The sequence below is a fragment of the Narcine bancroftii genome, chromosome 8 (assembly GCF_036971445.1).
Source record: "Narcine bancroftii isolate sNarBan1 chromosome 8, sNarBan1.hap1, whole genome shotgun sequence".
Classification (NCBI taxonomy): domain Eukaryota; kingdom Metazoa; phylum Chordata; class Chondrichthyes; order Torpediniformes; family Narcinidae; genus Narcine; species Narcine bancroftii.
In genome coordinates, this window is record NC_091476.1 from 159,639,005 (window position 1) to 159,654,119 (window position 15,115).

Below are 15,115 nucleotides of genomic sequence, written 5' to 3' on the forward strand. Positions count from 1 at the left end.
GCCTTGTTTTCTCTTCTGTTCCAGATATTCCTGGAACAGATGCCAGAGAAAATCCAGCTGCTCCTCACAGATGAAGACTTCTCGAACCCGAGGAGAGCAGCAGCCCGTGTGGATGCCCTCTGGTGCATGAAGAGGCAGCCCTCAACCAGGTGGCATGACCAGGAGCCAGCCGACCGCAAGCCGCTCCCAAGCTAGAGGAGGGCCAGTTGACCTGGTATTTCTACCACCAGCTCTGGGGAACGCAAGCCCGTAAGTGCCGCCAACCCTGCAGGTTTCAGGGAAACGATCAGGCCAGCTGCCGTTGATGGCTGTGACAGCTGGTCACACAAACAGCTTCCTTCATGTGATGGACAGATCCACCAGCCGCTGATTCCTGGTGGACACAGGGGCTGAGCTCCTTCCCCCCACAGCATTAGAGACTCACACCCGATCTCGAGATTCAACCCTGTGGGCGACCACCGGCTCCACCATCAGGACCTACAGTACCCGCAGGGCACAGATCCAGATCAGGAAGGAGAAGTTCCACTGGAGGTTCAACCTAGCCTCTGTGGGCACCACACTGTTATGGGCCGCCTTACACAGACCTCACGGCCTACTGGTTGACATGAAGGGCAAAAGGCTGGTCAACGCCTAAACATTCCATTCCACCTGACTGGACACAGCAGAAGCCCACAAGCCTGAAATTGCTGGCATAGCTTCCATCAGGGACGAGTTCAATGAGATTCTCCACGAATTCCCCGCCATCTTAGAGCCACGGTTCAAAGCCGCCCTGCCCCAGCATGGGGTCTTCCACCACAATGCCACTCAGGGCTCCCCGCTGCATGCTAAACCCAGATGGCTGCCGCCCGAGAAGCTCCAGCAGGCAAAGGAGTTCTCCAGGCTCCAGGAACTGGGAATCATCCGGCGCTCGGACAGCGCCTGGGCATCGCCACTCCATATGGTCCCGAAATCACCTGGGGGGTTGGACACCATGTGGAGGGTACTGTCGGTTGAATGACGCAACCACCTCCTCCAACCTCCATGGCACACGGGTCTTCTCCAAAGTGGACCTTGTGTGGGGATACCATCAGATCTAGGTGCATCCAGACAACATGGGTAAGACGGCCATTATCACCACTTTCGGCCTCTTCGAGTTCCTGCGTATGCCCTTTGGTTTAAAGAACGTGGCCCAAATGTTCCAGCACCTCATGGATGCGGTTGGAATATACCTGGACTTTGTGTTCATTTACCTGGATGATATTCTCATTGCCAGTCGCAACCGCGATCAACACAAAGCCCAGGTTCACACACTCTTTGCCCGACTGGTGGGCTTCGGCCTCACGGTCAACGCGGCCAAATGCCAATTCGGCAAGGAATTCCTCCAGTTCCTGGAGCACACCATTTCGGCGGCTTGGGCCACACTTGCACTGGAGGAGGTAGCGGCTGTTCAACGATTCCCCAAACCCTCCACTCTGAAAGGCCTCCAAGAGTTCACAGGGATGGTGAAATGTTACCAATGTTTCATCCCCGGAGCTGCGCACACCATGCACCTATTGTTCATGCTCATGGCCATCAAAGAAAATACTTTATCGTGGTCAGAGGAGGCGAATAGGGCTTTCATCACGACAAAAGAGGCTCTAGCCAATGCCACATTGCTGGTACACCCGCGGCCAGAGGCGCACACGGCGCTCTCCGGGGATGCCTCAGCTACGGCAGTGGGGGGGGGGGGGGGGAGTTCTGGAACAGTGGCTCGATGGACAATGGCACCTGCTGGCCTTTTTCAGCAAACAACTACGTCCGCGGGAGCTCAAATACACCGCCTTTGACCGGGAGCACCTGGCGCTGTATTTGGCCATCCGCTATTTCTGGTACTTCCTCGAGGGCAGGCCATTCACAACCTTCACGGATCACAAGCCCCTCACTCAATCACTGGAGATGGCCAAGGATCTGTGGTCCACCAGACAGCAGCGCCACCTCTCGTGCGTGTCTGAGTCCATGACCGACATCCGATACAGGACCAGCAAGAACAATGTAGTGGCGGATGCGCTCTACTGTCCAGCCATCAACACTCTCGCACCTGACCTGGATTATGAGCAACTGGCTCAAGCACAGAGGAACGATGCAGAGACGCAGGCCTTCCCGACCTCCATCTCGGGCCTCAAACTCAAGGATGACCGGGTCCGCAGCAGCCTGGACACATTGATCTGCAACGTCTCAACAGGCATGCCGCGCTCGGTGGTCCCGCCGCACTGGAGGGCGAAGGTCTTCAGTCTGATCCACGTCCTCGCTCACCCAGCAGTAAAGACAACCGTGCGGATGGACGCAGAGTGGTTTGTATGGCAGGGGCTGAAGAAGGAGATGGCGGAACTGGCCAGAAACTGTACCAGGTGCCAGACCTCCAAGGTCCAGCGACACATGCAAGCCCCCATCCAGAACTTCGACCCGGCAGTTCGCAAATTCCAATACATCCACGTTGATGTCATCGGGCCCCTGCCGGTGTCCAAGGAGGCTCGTTACTTCCTCATGGTGGTGCATCGGACCACAAGGTGGCGGGAGGCCATCCCAATTAAGGAGGCCTCTGCGGAGACGTGCTCTAGGACTCTGCCCCTTAAAGGGGCACGCTGAATTTGAATAAAAAGTGGTTAACGACCTTCAGCGTGGTGGCTGTGTTTCTTCAACTGCTCACACCACCACAGTATAAAATATTTAGAGATTTGAGGAGATAATTTAAAAGACCTATATAAACTGAATAATTTGCCATTACTCAAAAAGGTTGAAGATTAAAAAAAAGATGATTTTAACTATAATGTTATTAGGAAGAGTTAATTGTATCAAGATGACTATATTCCCAAGAATACAATGTCTTTTCCAAACTTTACCTATATTACCACAAAAATTATTTCAAGAATTGAATAAACATGTAAGGAAATTTCTTTGGAAAGGAAAAATGTCAAAAGTTTCTATAGAAAACCTGGAAATATGAACTGGGAGGCCCACAGCTTCCTAATTTTAAGAATTATTACCAAGTAGCTCAAATGAGATTTCTTACTTCTCTTTTTGAAGGAGTAGTTAAAAATGGCATGGGTTAAAATAGAATTAGATAAAATAGGAGAGAGATTAACAGAGAAATTTATGTATAAATATGATTCAAAATCATTTACCAGTGTTAAAGAAACACCATTGTTAAAACATTTGATTACTATTTGGAAGAAGGTAAATGATGAAATTAGAACAAAAGGAACTACATCACCTAAGATACCTTTAGAATCAAAATCATCTTGTACCTTTTTCAAAGGATAATCGACTTTTAAATATTTGGTTTAGTAAAAGCATTAAAAATATTGAAGATTGATATGAACAAAGTCAATTGATGTTATTTAAACTATGGAATAGCTAACGATACTCTTTTTTGTTATTTTCAACTGAGACGATATTTGAGGGTCCAGTGATGCAGTTATCAACTTGTAGTGAGGTGAAAATCCTTATTAGGAGAGCAAATACAAAGAAATTTACTTCTGCAATGGACCTTATATTGAAAACCAACTATTAAACAGGGAGTGCATAAATCTAGACAGAAATGGGAGTTGGATTTAAATATTACAATTAATGAGCTAAGATAGACAGATTTCTGTTGAGATTGTATGACAAATATTATTAATGTAAGGTATAGTTGAGTTCAATACAATTCTTTTTTATATCATTTACACTTGATGCCACAAAAATTTAATAGAATGAAATCAGATCAATGTTTTAGGTGTGGTAAATAGATAGGTACTTTCTTGCATTCAACTTGGTCATGTCCCAAGGTTCAGGCTTTTTGAGTGGATTTAGGAAACTTCTCAGAACAGGTTACAGGAATTGTATTTCTATTGGGAAATACAATAGGAACAAGTCCAAAATTGAAACCAATATATCAAATGAAATTTGTTAAAATACCATTAACAGTGGCAAGAAAATGTATTGCAGAGACTTGAAAATTGGATTCACATTTAGGTATGGGAAAATGGAATGAAGAAATTCAAAGCTGTCTCCCTTTGGAGAACATCACATATAATTTGAGAAATAAATGTTATGTTTTTTTGCAAATTTGGAACCCGTACATTCAAATTTTAGATATAAATATGTAATGGTGCTCTTCCAGCCTCTTGAAACCTATGTTAATCTTCTTCCTTAAATTGATCTTATAAACTTTGTTGGAGTCCTGTGTATTAGAAAGCGATCCTCCGAGCTAACTTGATGATGCTAACTTTCTTTATCTTTTCTTTATTTTATAACTATATTGGAGCAGCCCGCTAGCCAGGAGGCAACCCAATGCACAAAATGGTGAACAAACACAGCAATCTCGCAAAGCCCGTGCAGGCTAATGGCCTCTTTTCCCAGCCGACAACCATGCAACCAGGACACCATTAACATCACTCCCATCAGCAATGGCTGGAAAACCAGGCCCACCAGTGGGAAACTAGACCTATAAAAGCAAGGGCAGGGAGAGCAATAAAGCAATCTTGACTATAACCACATCAAGTGTGTGTCATTCTTCCACTCTCTGCTGTAGTGCATGCTACAATATATTCTCTTTATATATTTTATTTGGGGGGGGGGGTGAGGGGTCTGGAGAGGAAGAGAATTGGAAGGGGAGAGATTATAACCATCATGCAATTAATGAAATTTTCTTAAATTCAAACATTTACTGTTTTGCATAATTGTTTATTAATTACATGTATGGAATTTAAAAAAAAATATTCAAAATTCATTCATACATGTGGTTATTCAGGGTTATCAGAATAAATATGAATAAGAATGAATAGCCAGAGGATGGGAGGGGGGGGGGGTGGCAAGATAACGTAGCGTCTAGACGTGCAATCTCGACCTCTCTGGCCAGACTTTTAAATACCCATTTTTTAACCCTTTGTTTTCAAGTTTAAACTTTTTAAATTTTTGTTTAATGTATTAAGGAATTATTATGGCCACTAATGGTAAACCTCAAGTTCAAAAGAAGTTACATTTTCGAAGTGCTGAAGATTTGGGGCCTAGACGACTTGATACAGCCCCAGGCTCAATCTCTTCATTGTCTAAACCCCAAAATTGCCTGTGGGGGCTGAAAAAAAATCTATTGCTCACCAAATGAAGGATGGCACTGGAATTACCTGTTCTCCGGAAGAAGGTGCCTGTTCCCAAGAAGTGGACCTCGATTTGGAAAGTCTTTCAATTTCAATGGAGGGAGCACGCAGGAAGACGACTCCATTGTTGGAAATGCATCAGGTAGCATTTCAATCTGAAGAAATCATTTTTCTTCATGAATTGATGAAAAAACAATGAGATGCAGGGGGAGACCAGCGACCTGAGGAAGTCGGGGTGCAATCGCTGGGAGTCCAGACCGCAGTAAAACTTTTAAAATGCCTTCTGTTGAGTTGCAGCAGGAGCTGCAATTACCTTGTTCTGCCACTATGTCAGAGAGAGCAGAGCTGAGCTTTACTGAATCACAGTGTATGCAATTGAATGCAATTGTTCAAGCTGTTATAAAACCTGGAATGGATTTGTTGACATCTCAAATGAATGAAATGGTTCAAATGAATGCTGGTATTAGTTCAGAATTAAATATGGTTAAGGCACGTGTGGATGCATCTTATGAAGAATTTTTAAAAATTCAGACTACTTTTTTAGACTGTAAACAACAAGTGACTTCTAATACAGAAAAATGTTGAAGGTGTTTGATAGAGACTTCAATTTCGGTTTTTTGAAACTGATCATGAAGTAATGATTTTTGCTGATTCATTGCCAGATATAAGAGGACAAAGACGTAGTCCACCATTATCTCCTAAAGAAAAATCTGTTTGCTCTGGAAACGGAAGAAATGGCAGAAATAGGAAAAATGGGAATGGAAAGAGTCCACCTCCTTCTGAAATGGGATCTTCGAGTTTGGAATCTTCTGGATGAAAAGAAGAATTTTCTTATTCTATTTTATTTTTTGTTATTATAGTTTGAAGATACTGACTGTTTGGCTGGGGAGGGAGAGATTTGCACTAAGCACTTTACTAGTCATCAGCCACTGGTGGGTGAACCACACCCAATTTTTGTTCAGGGGATTACTACTTTTTGGTAATTTTTTTGGGGGGGATTTTCTTTTTTTTTCTTTATTATTTTTATATTTTTAATTTGTGATTTTTTAAATTGGAGGACCTATATACGTTGATTTGAGTTTTTATATAAAGATATTATTAATATTTAGTAATAATAGTAGATATGTCAAAGTTGAGGTTTGCTACTTCTAATGTTTGAGGATTAAATAGCCGATTAAACGTAAGAGAGTCTTGGCATATATTAAGAAAATGAAAATTGATATTGCCTTTTTACAAGAAACACATTTGAATGTGAAGGAAAGCCTGAAATTAAAAAGGGACTGGGTTGGGCATGTATATTCTTCTTCATTTAATTCTAGAGCTAAAGGTGTAGCAATTTTGATACATAAAAATTTATCTTTTGAATTACAATCAATGGAGGAAAAGGCAGGATGTATTCTTAAATTGAATTGTAAGATTTTTAGTGAATTTTGGACTTAATATTTATGCTCCAAATGCAGATGATGAAGTATTTATTTTGGTTTCATTTTTATGTTTGGGTCAGGCTAATGATAATATTTTAGTTGGTGGTGATTTTAATTGTTTTGGAACCTTTATTAGAAAAATCTCCGAGGAAAGTTAAAAAATCCAAGATGGCAATCCAGATCCAAGCGTTGATGAAAGATCTTAATTTAGTAGATATTTGGAGATGTCTTAATCCGACAGAGAAAGATTTTTCCTTTTATTCATCTAGACATGAATCGTTTTCAAGGATTGACTTCTTTTTAATATCAGCACATTTACAAGGGAAAATACAACAAGCTGAATATAAAAGTAGGGTGATTTCAGATCATTCTCTGTTATTTTTTAGATATGAAACTTCTGAGAAAATTCAAATAGCTTATCGTTGGAGATTTAATACAATGTTGTTAAAAATAAGGAATTTATTGATTTTTTGAAAAAACAAATTAATTTTTTTGAAAGAAAATTCTAAATCTGTTCAAAGTAAGTTTGTATTATAGGATGCTATGAAAACCTATTTGAGAGGACAAATAATTAGTTATACTAATAAAATAAAAAAAATCGATTAGAGAAACAGATCGATGAGTTAGAAAAGGAATTTCAGAAAGATGCTACAGAAGATCAGAAAATAGAATTATCTAGGCTGAAATTGAAATATAATACTTTGCAATCTTATCAATTTGAATGTGTGATTAATAGGACTAAACAACAGTATTACGAATGGGGAGAGAAAGCACATAAGGTATTGGCGTGGCAATTAAAGAAAGAACAGATATCGAGGACTATTAATGCTGATAGACGGAATTCGCTTATTACATAAATCTCGTGAGATTAATGATGAATTTTATAAAAAGTTATATACATCTGAAGGAAAACAGGAAACTGGATCGATTGATTTTTTTTATATCACGGTTGAATTTACCGATATTAGAGGATGGAGATATACAGGAGTTAGAAGAACCATTTACTGATTCAGAAATTAAAATGGCTATGCTGGAAATGCCCAATGGTAAATCACCTGGCGATGATGGATTTTCAGTTGAATTTTATAAAATTTTTTATGATGATTTATCTACAATGTTTTGGGGTTGTATTGTGTCAAGTTGGAGAACATTATGAATTACCTGAGTCTTGTTCTAGTGCTTTAATTACAGTAATTCCTTAAATAGAGATCCTTTGAAAGTATCTTCATATAGACCAATTTCGTTGTTAAATGTAGATTATAAAATAATAACTAAAATATTAGCAAATAGATTGGCTAAATTTTTACCAAAGTTGATTCATATTGATCAAACAGGTTTTATAAAGAATAGATATGCTTCAGATAACATTTTGTGCGTGATTAGTTTTCAACAATCTTTAGATCATCCGATGGTGATATCCTTAGATGCAGAAAAAGCATTTGATAGAGTTGAATGGAATTTTTTGTTTAAAGTTTTGGAAAAATTTAAGTTTGGTCCTTCCTTTATTGGTTGGATTAGGACTCTATATAGTAAACCGGTAGCTAGAGTATTGACGAATGGTTTGATTTCAGAATCTTTTAAGTTAACTCGATCAACTCATCAAGGTTGTCCTTTATCAACATCTTTGTTTGCGTTAGTGATTGAACCTTTAGCAGTTGATAAGACAAAATACAGATACAAGGTATGAAAGTTTTAGATGAGGAGTATAAAATTAATTTATTTGCTGATGGAGTATTGGAGTATTTAACTTTTGCATTTGAAGGAATGTTTAATACAATATGGATGTTTTTCTGGATATAAAGTTAACTGGAAAAAAGTGAAATATTACCAGTAAGTGAAGGAGATTATTCAGTGTATAAGAATATTATTAATTTGAAGTAGACTGACCGAACTAAATATCTGGGTATAATTTTGAGTGTTAATTATCAATCTTTATATAAATTAAATTATGCTCCATTAATGAAAAAAATCAAAACTGATTTGATTAAATGGAAAGATTTACCTATTAATTTAATGGGAAGGATAAATATAATTAAGATGAATATCTTTCCTCGTATACAATATTTGTTTCAATCTATTCCGTATTTACTTGATAAATTTTTTTTCGATATTTAAATAAAATAGTTAGGGAGTTCTTATGGAGGGGTAAATTTTTGAGAGTAGCTTTGAATAAATTAACTTGGAAATATGAGTTAGGGGGATTACGTTTACCACATTTTCAAAATTATTATGAGACAGCCCAACTTAAATTTATTAGCTCATTGATGGATTTGGTATGGCCTCCTAGTTGGGCTAAAATTGAGTTGGCAAGTATTTCTGAATTTGAAATACATCAATTTTTGTTTAGGTAGAATATGAATTTGTTACAACAATATAATGTGCCTATACTAAAACATTTAATGAAGTTATGGATAAAGAAAAATAAAATGATAGGTTCTAGGGGTAAATTATTGGCTTTGACTCCGTTGTATATTAATCAACTTATTTCTTTTTCAATACATAATCAAAGTTTATTGCATTGGAGATTTAAAGGTGTGAAAAATTTGAAGAGATTGTTTTAAAGAAGGTAAGTTTTTATCTTTTAATCAGATGAGGGAAGATTTTGGTATTGATAAGACATCTTTATTTCTTTATTATCAAATTCAATCTTTGGTCAAATGTATGTTTAGTACAGATATGATTTTACCTAAAATGACTAAATTTGAGACTTTTGTGAAGATACCAGAGAAGGGGTATATTTCATTTATGTATCAAATATTACAGGATGGTATGGATAAAAAGGGTTGGGATAGATCTAAAATTAAATGGGAAACGGATATTGGTTTTATTTTTTCTGAAGAGGATTGGTTAGATATCTGTTATAATAGTGTAATTAGATTGATAAATGCACGTTATGCAATGATTAATTACAATTCTTTACATCAATTATATTTGACACCTGAAAATTAAAAAAATATGGTTTTAATGAATCAGATTTGTGTTTTAGATGTGGTGATACGGTTGGAACTTTTTTTTCATGCTGTTTGGTCATGTATACATATACAATCTTTTTGGAAGAAAATTCAATCGTTTTTAGAATATCTGTATAAGATTAAAATAGTTTTAGATCCAACAGTATTTTTATTTGGTAGTTTGCAACCTCTGAAAGGCTTTGGTTTAGATAAGTTCCAGCTTGCTTTTGTATATTTAGCTTTATCCATAGCAAAAAAATGTATTGCTAGTACGTGGAAAGATACAAATATGATTGATATTAATAGATGGCATAATGAGATGAAATATTGTTTAATAATGGAAACAATTACGTATGTTTTGCATGATAATTATAATTTTTTTTATTCATAAGTGGCTGTTATACTCAGAATATTTACATTTCAATTTATATTGTTTAGATTTTAATATGTATATTTAACTTTTTTTAATATTCTTTTTTCTTTTTTTATGGCTCTCCTTCGGAGAGTTGGCTGAAGGGGGGTTCTTTTTTTTCTATATATAGAAAAAAAATGTTCACGTTCATGTTTAATTGCTGTACATGTCATATATTATTTGTTTTTTGAACAAATAAATAAAGTTTAAAAAAAAGAATAACCAGAGGACAACTGATGCAAGTCATTGGGGTTCTTCCACCACATACCGCCAACTTGGAATCTTTTTGGATAAATGGCCAGGTAGCACAAATCATATTCATTTAGTTATAAATTGGCAGTGACCCATGCCATATTTTTAAAATTGAAGGAGCTCAGAGTATAAGCGCTACATTAGAAATATCCACAAGCAGGACAAATGTACCTCAATTCCATTCACATCACTCCAAATTTGGCTCCAATGACCTTTCTGTAGAGCATATAAACAAATAATCCAATTTCATAATTGTTCTGAGAGTTTAGAGTACACATTTTAACTGACTGCAGAGTAGTGGCGATCAGAACTAAGACAATGGTGTCAACAAGTTTCTGAGTCAAAGCTATAATTGATTCTGCTGGAAACACTCTGCAAGTGAGGTAGCATCAATCGAGAGAAACAGCAGAATTAATATTTCAGTTCAATGAGTTTTCATGAGTGCTTTAGAAAAAGGGTTAGCAATCTGAAACATTAATTGATGTAGCCTGATTTGTTGAGTGTTGCATGATTTATTTTATTTCATATTTTCATCATCTGCAGTTTTTGATTTTGAAATTGTTCTAGTTTAGCAGAGAAACAACTTAAGTTGTCAAGTTGTTCTTAAAATAAACACAAAACAAAACTTGGAGACTTATAGTCATAATCTTACAGTGGTCCTGGTCCAAGATCTTAGAACAACATGTTTTGATAAATTTGCATTGAACATTATGTAGAACAGAATCACACATCATAATGTACACATTTTTCCATTTTAATTTAAAGTACATAGTTAATTTAAAACATTTCATTATTGGCAGAACAGCAGTTTGTTTGCTGATGTATAAAAGGTACATTTCAAAAACATTTTAAATGTTCTCAATTACTGACAGGCACTACATTGAGGGAGATTAACACTTGCTCATTACATTGTTAATCCACAGGATATTAAATTACCACCAATTGGATACGGTTTAGTGCCAGTGTATTAAAAGGAAGACTTCTGTTTTATCAAAAGTAAAACAACCCAGCAGCAGATATTGACCTACATTCAAAAGGGAATACATTACAAAGCAATTCCTTCTCAAAGAATAAATTAGAAAAAAACCACCCTGTTAATATTTCACACAAATGAAAAGGTTTTGAAAGCAACATATTCCCAGTATTAACAAAAATTAAAAACAGTGAAAATCATTTTCATAAAGCTAAAATGATGGGGGTATTTCCACATGTGCAACTTTCTACACAGGAGGTAACACAAACTAAACAACAAACAAAAATATCAAATCCCCTTTGTGTTCACTTGGATGATAATTTTTCAACAGGAAAAGGATGAAAGTTCATTGCAATTTATCCAGTATTACAGGATGGTATTTAATATCACAGTACTTAGCTTTCCACATATTTCAGTTATTTATCAAGCCATTAACCTGAAAAAAAAGGTCATTTGCAAATATCAAGTGAAGTTCACAGGACATCCAGTGTGTTCTTCACATTTTTTTTGGTTCAACAAGATTTCCTTCATGCTGAAATACAATTGATTTCTCGAGGACGTCTCACTGGAAACGCAAGGTATTCAAAAAACACAATAGTGCAGACAGCCTGCAGCTGATGTTTCTGTGTCAGAAATTAATGAAATGGTACAGGTGGCAATCATACCAAAAGAAAACTTTTTTTTTTAAAAAAACAGCCAGTTTGGATCCTGCCCGTGTCTCTTCTTTGGCCTTCAAGTGAGAAACCAGTTCTGTTAAACTCAAGTCAATCAGTTTCAGAATTGGGCTACAGAACAGACTCATTTCATAGGGATTGCACACCCTCTGTCCATGGAGCAGTCACTATTGCTTCAGATCAAGCTTCATTTTACTGAGCAGAGACAGGGTTTCGCTGGGAGACAGGTTCTACCCTAGATCTATAGTTTTTGTAAATCTGGCAAGTAGATTCCAGTTATAGGACTTCTTCTCTTTGAATTACTTGGCCATTGTGTATTGATCCATTCTGGTTTGGCAGCAAGTTCCCTTTTTCTCTGTCTGGCCAGGTGAAGATACCTTCATCACTGTCAAGTTCAGATTCTGAAACCATTAAGCTAGTGTTCTGTGCTGGAGCTTTCAGCCTGCCAACTACAACAAGACATTTATCAGTAATGCTGCAATGCAAGCAGTGGCAAAGGGAATGGAGTGGTGGGGAAATCAGCCTTCATTCTTGATTGGAATTCTTACTTGTGACATTGGCAAAAAGTTTGAAAAGACTTGATAAATTGAATTTTTTTTTCCAATTCAAGTAGCAATTTAAACTCGTAGCAGCTGCAAATTCACCTATATGTCAGTTTTTCAATCAATACATTTTGGTAATTAAACTTTAGCTAAGCTAAAGATATCAATGTAGCAACCTGAATGAAGCCTTACATCAGCGGTAGGTCAGTTCTTGGAAGGAACTTTAAGAGATAGGATTTAATTGCAGTTGGAAAGGCAAGGACTAATTAGATTGTTAGTGGGAAAAAATGCCTCATGAACTTGATGAGTTTTTTTTAAAAAAAGGGATGACAAGAACAGGGAGGTAGACATTTTCTACATGGACTTTTGCAAGACCCTGCATGGCTGGGTGTTCTGGACATTAGAACACATTGATCCAGGGTCAGCAATCTGGTTGGATACAAAATTAGTTTGGTGGTAGGATTCAGAGGGTGGTTTGCAGATTGGAGACTGATGACCAGTGGCATGACATGGGGATCAGTGCTGGGTCCTTCATTGAGAATGCAGGTGGCATGATTAGTAAATCTGTGGATGACACCAAATTGGAGGAAAAGTGACAGTGAAGTGACATTGTGGCTATTAGTGAAACTTTGTCGCAGGAGGGGCAGCACTGGCAGTTCCAGGCTTCCATTGCTTTAGACATGATAGAATAGAGGGAGATAAAAGGGGGAGGAGCGGCATTGCTTGTCAGGAAAAGTATCACAGCTGTGCTCAGGGAGGATAGACCAGGCTTTGTCTACTAAGGCTACAAGGGTGGAGCTGAGGAATGGGAAAGGTTTGACCATACTCATGGGAAAGCAGCAGAAAACAAAATTGTGATAGATTTTAGTTTTACACATATTGACTGGGACTCCAATACAGGTACAAGATCCTTTATCCAGAACCCTTGGGGGACAGTGTGTTCTGAATTTTGGATTTTTCTGGATTTCGGAAAGCCCACCCGAATTGTGCTGCCTATCCACCCCCACCCCCTTCCAGTCGCCTGGCAGTCTCCCCCAATGACCGCCTCCCCCAACCGCCCGTCCCTTGGCCTCCCGGCCGCCTCCCCCGACCGCCGTCCCTCGACCTCCCGGCTGCCTCCCCCGACCGCCGTCCCTCGGCCGCCTCCCCCGACCGCCGTCCCTCGGCCGCCTCCCCCGACCGCCGTCCCTCGGCCGCCTCCCCCGACCGCCGTCCCTCGGCCGCCTCCCCGATCGCCCGTCCCTCGGCTGCCTCCCCCGATCGCCTGTCCCTCGGCCGCCTCCCCCAGCTGTTGGTCCCCATTTGCTGGATTTTGGAGCTTTCCGGATTTTAGGTGTCCGGATAAAGGATCGTGTACCTGTACTGTAAAACAGCTGGATGTCAAATATGCTTGGGAAATTTTTCTAAATCAACATATAGACGTACCAACTAGACAGAATGCAATACTGGATCTACTTTTAGGGAAGAAGACAGGACAAGTGACAGAAGTACATGTAGGAGAACATTTTGGGTCCAGTGAGCATAATGCCATTAGTTTAAAGTTAATTACGGAGGACGGTTCTGGGCCTCGTGTTGAAATTCAAAATTGGAGAAAGGCGAATTTTGAGGAAACAAGAAAGGATCGAGAATGCATAGATTGGTTGTTTTTAGGGATAAGTTGTTTTTAGGCAAGGATGTGTGAGCTAAGTGGAGAACCTTCAAAGATGAAATTTTGAGAGTACAGAGCTTGTATGTTCCAGTCAGGATTAAAGGCAAGTTTAACAGGTATAGGGAACCATGGTTTTCGAGGGATATTAGGGATTTGGTTCAGAAGAGAGAGGTGTATAACAAATATAGGAAACATGGAGCAAATGAGGTACTTGAGGAGTATTAAAAAAATGCAAGAAAAATCTCAGGAAAGAAATCAGGAAGGCTAAAAGAAGAATGAAGTTGCTTTGTCAGACAAGGTGAAAGAAAATCTTAAAAGTTTCTACAAGTATATTATGAGCAAAAGGATAGTAAGGGACAAAATTGGTCCCCTTGAAGATCAGAGTGGTCAGCTTTGCATGGAGCAAAAAGAGATGGGGGAGATCTTAAATGTTTTTTTTTTCCCCATCAGCATTCACTTGTGAAACAGGCATTGAGTCATGGGAAGTAAGGAAAACAAGCAGTAAGGTAATGGAACCTTGCTTGCTGTTTTAAACCAAATAAGGATGAATAATATCTTGTCAGGCCATTGGGATTTGTCTCAGACCTTGAGGAAGGCTAGTGTATGTGAGTGCTGCTGTGTGAATAATTCTGATGCAAAGCCCACAGTCTGCACAACAGGCTTTAATTAGCTTAAACTTGTACACCAGTCTCAGTATCTTTGCTGGCTCCACGTGTCTGCCTCTCCAAAGGGGCCGGCTCGAGTCTTTATTCGGGCCGGTGATTAACAGCCGGCAGGTGGGGCCAGCCTCCCGGGTTGCATACCTGCAGGTACAGTGGTTGACCCCTGCAGTAGGCTGGTAGAAGTGTAGCTAGTGTAGTGGTTGTATCAGTGCATTCACCTCCTCCTTAAAATGAGTCCTTGGGGGACAGTGTTCTCAGTACCAAGTAGTATCTACAAGTTCAGGCAGTCCAGCAGTCGTCTGTGCCTATGGGACCGTCACAGGATAGGCTCCTGGTCAATGGTCAGTAGGGGCAGGGTCACCTGAGGGTCGGTTGGGTCCGGGGTGGCTTGGGTGGCCAGTGGTGTGGGTGGGATGGTGTCTGGCAGAGGGGGACTGTAGGTGTGAGGTGGGTGGGGCTCTTCGGAGAAGCGGAGAGAGGG

At 39.2% G+C, this 15,115-nt stretch overlaps 1 protein-coding gene across 11 annotated transcripts in view; it reads right to left on the reverse strand.

Moving 5' to 3' along the window:
- Positions 1 to 10,868: 10,868 nt before the first annotated feature.
- The window catches only part of LOC138741485 (dyslexia-associated protein KIAA0319-like protein), a 73,770-nt gene continuing 69,523 nt past the window's right edge, over positions 10,869 to 15,115 (reverse strand). For all 11 annotated transcript variants that reach the window (XM_069895665.1, XM_069895667.1, XM_069895672.1 and 8 more), the window contains one exon: positions 10,869 to 12,231. In XM_069895665.1, coding sequence (XP_069751766.1) covers positions 12,059 to 12,231 — 173 coding nt within the window. In that variant the 3' untranslated portion in view covers positions 10,869 to 12,058. The remainder of the gene's footprint in view (positions 12,232 to 15,115) is intronic.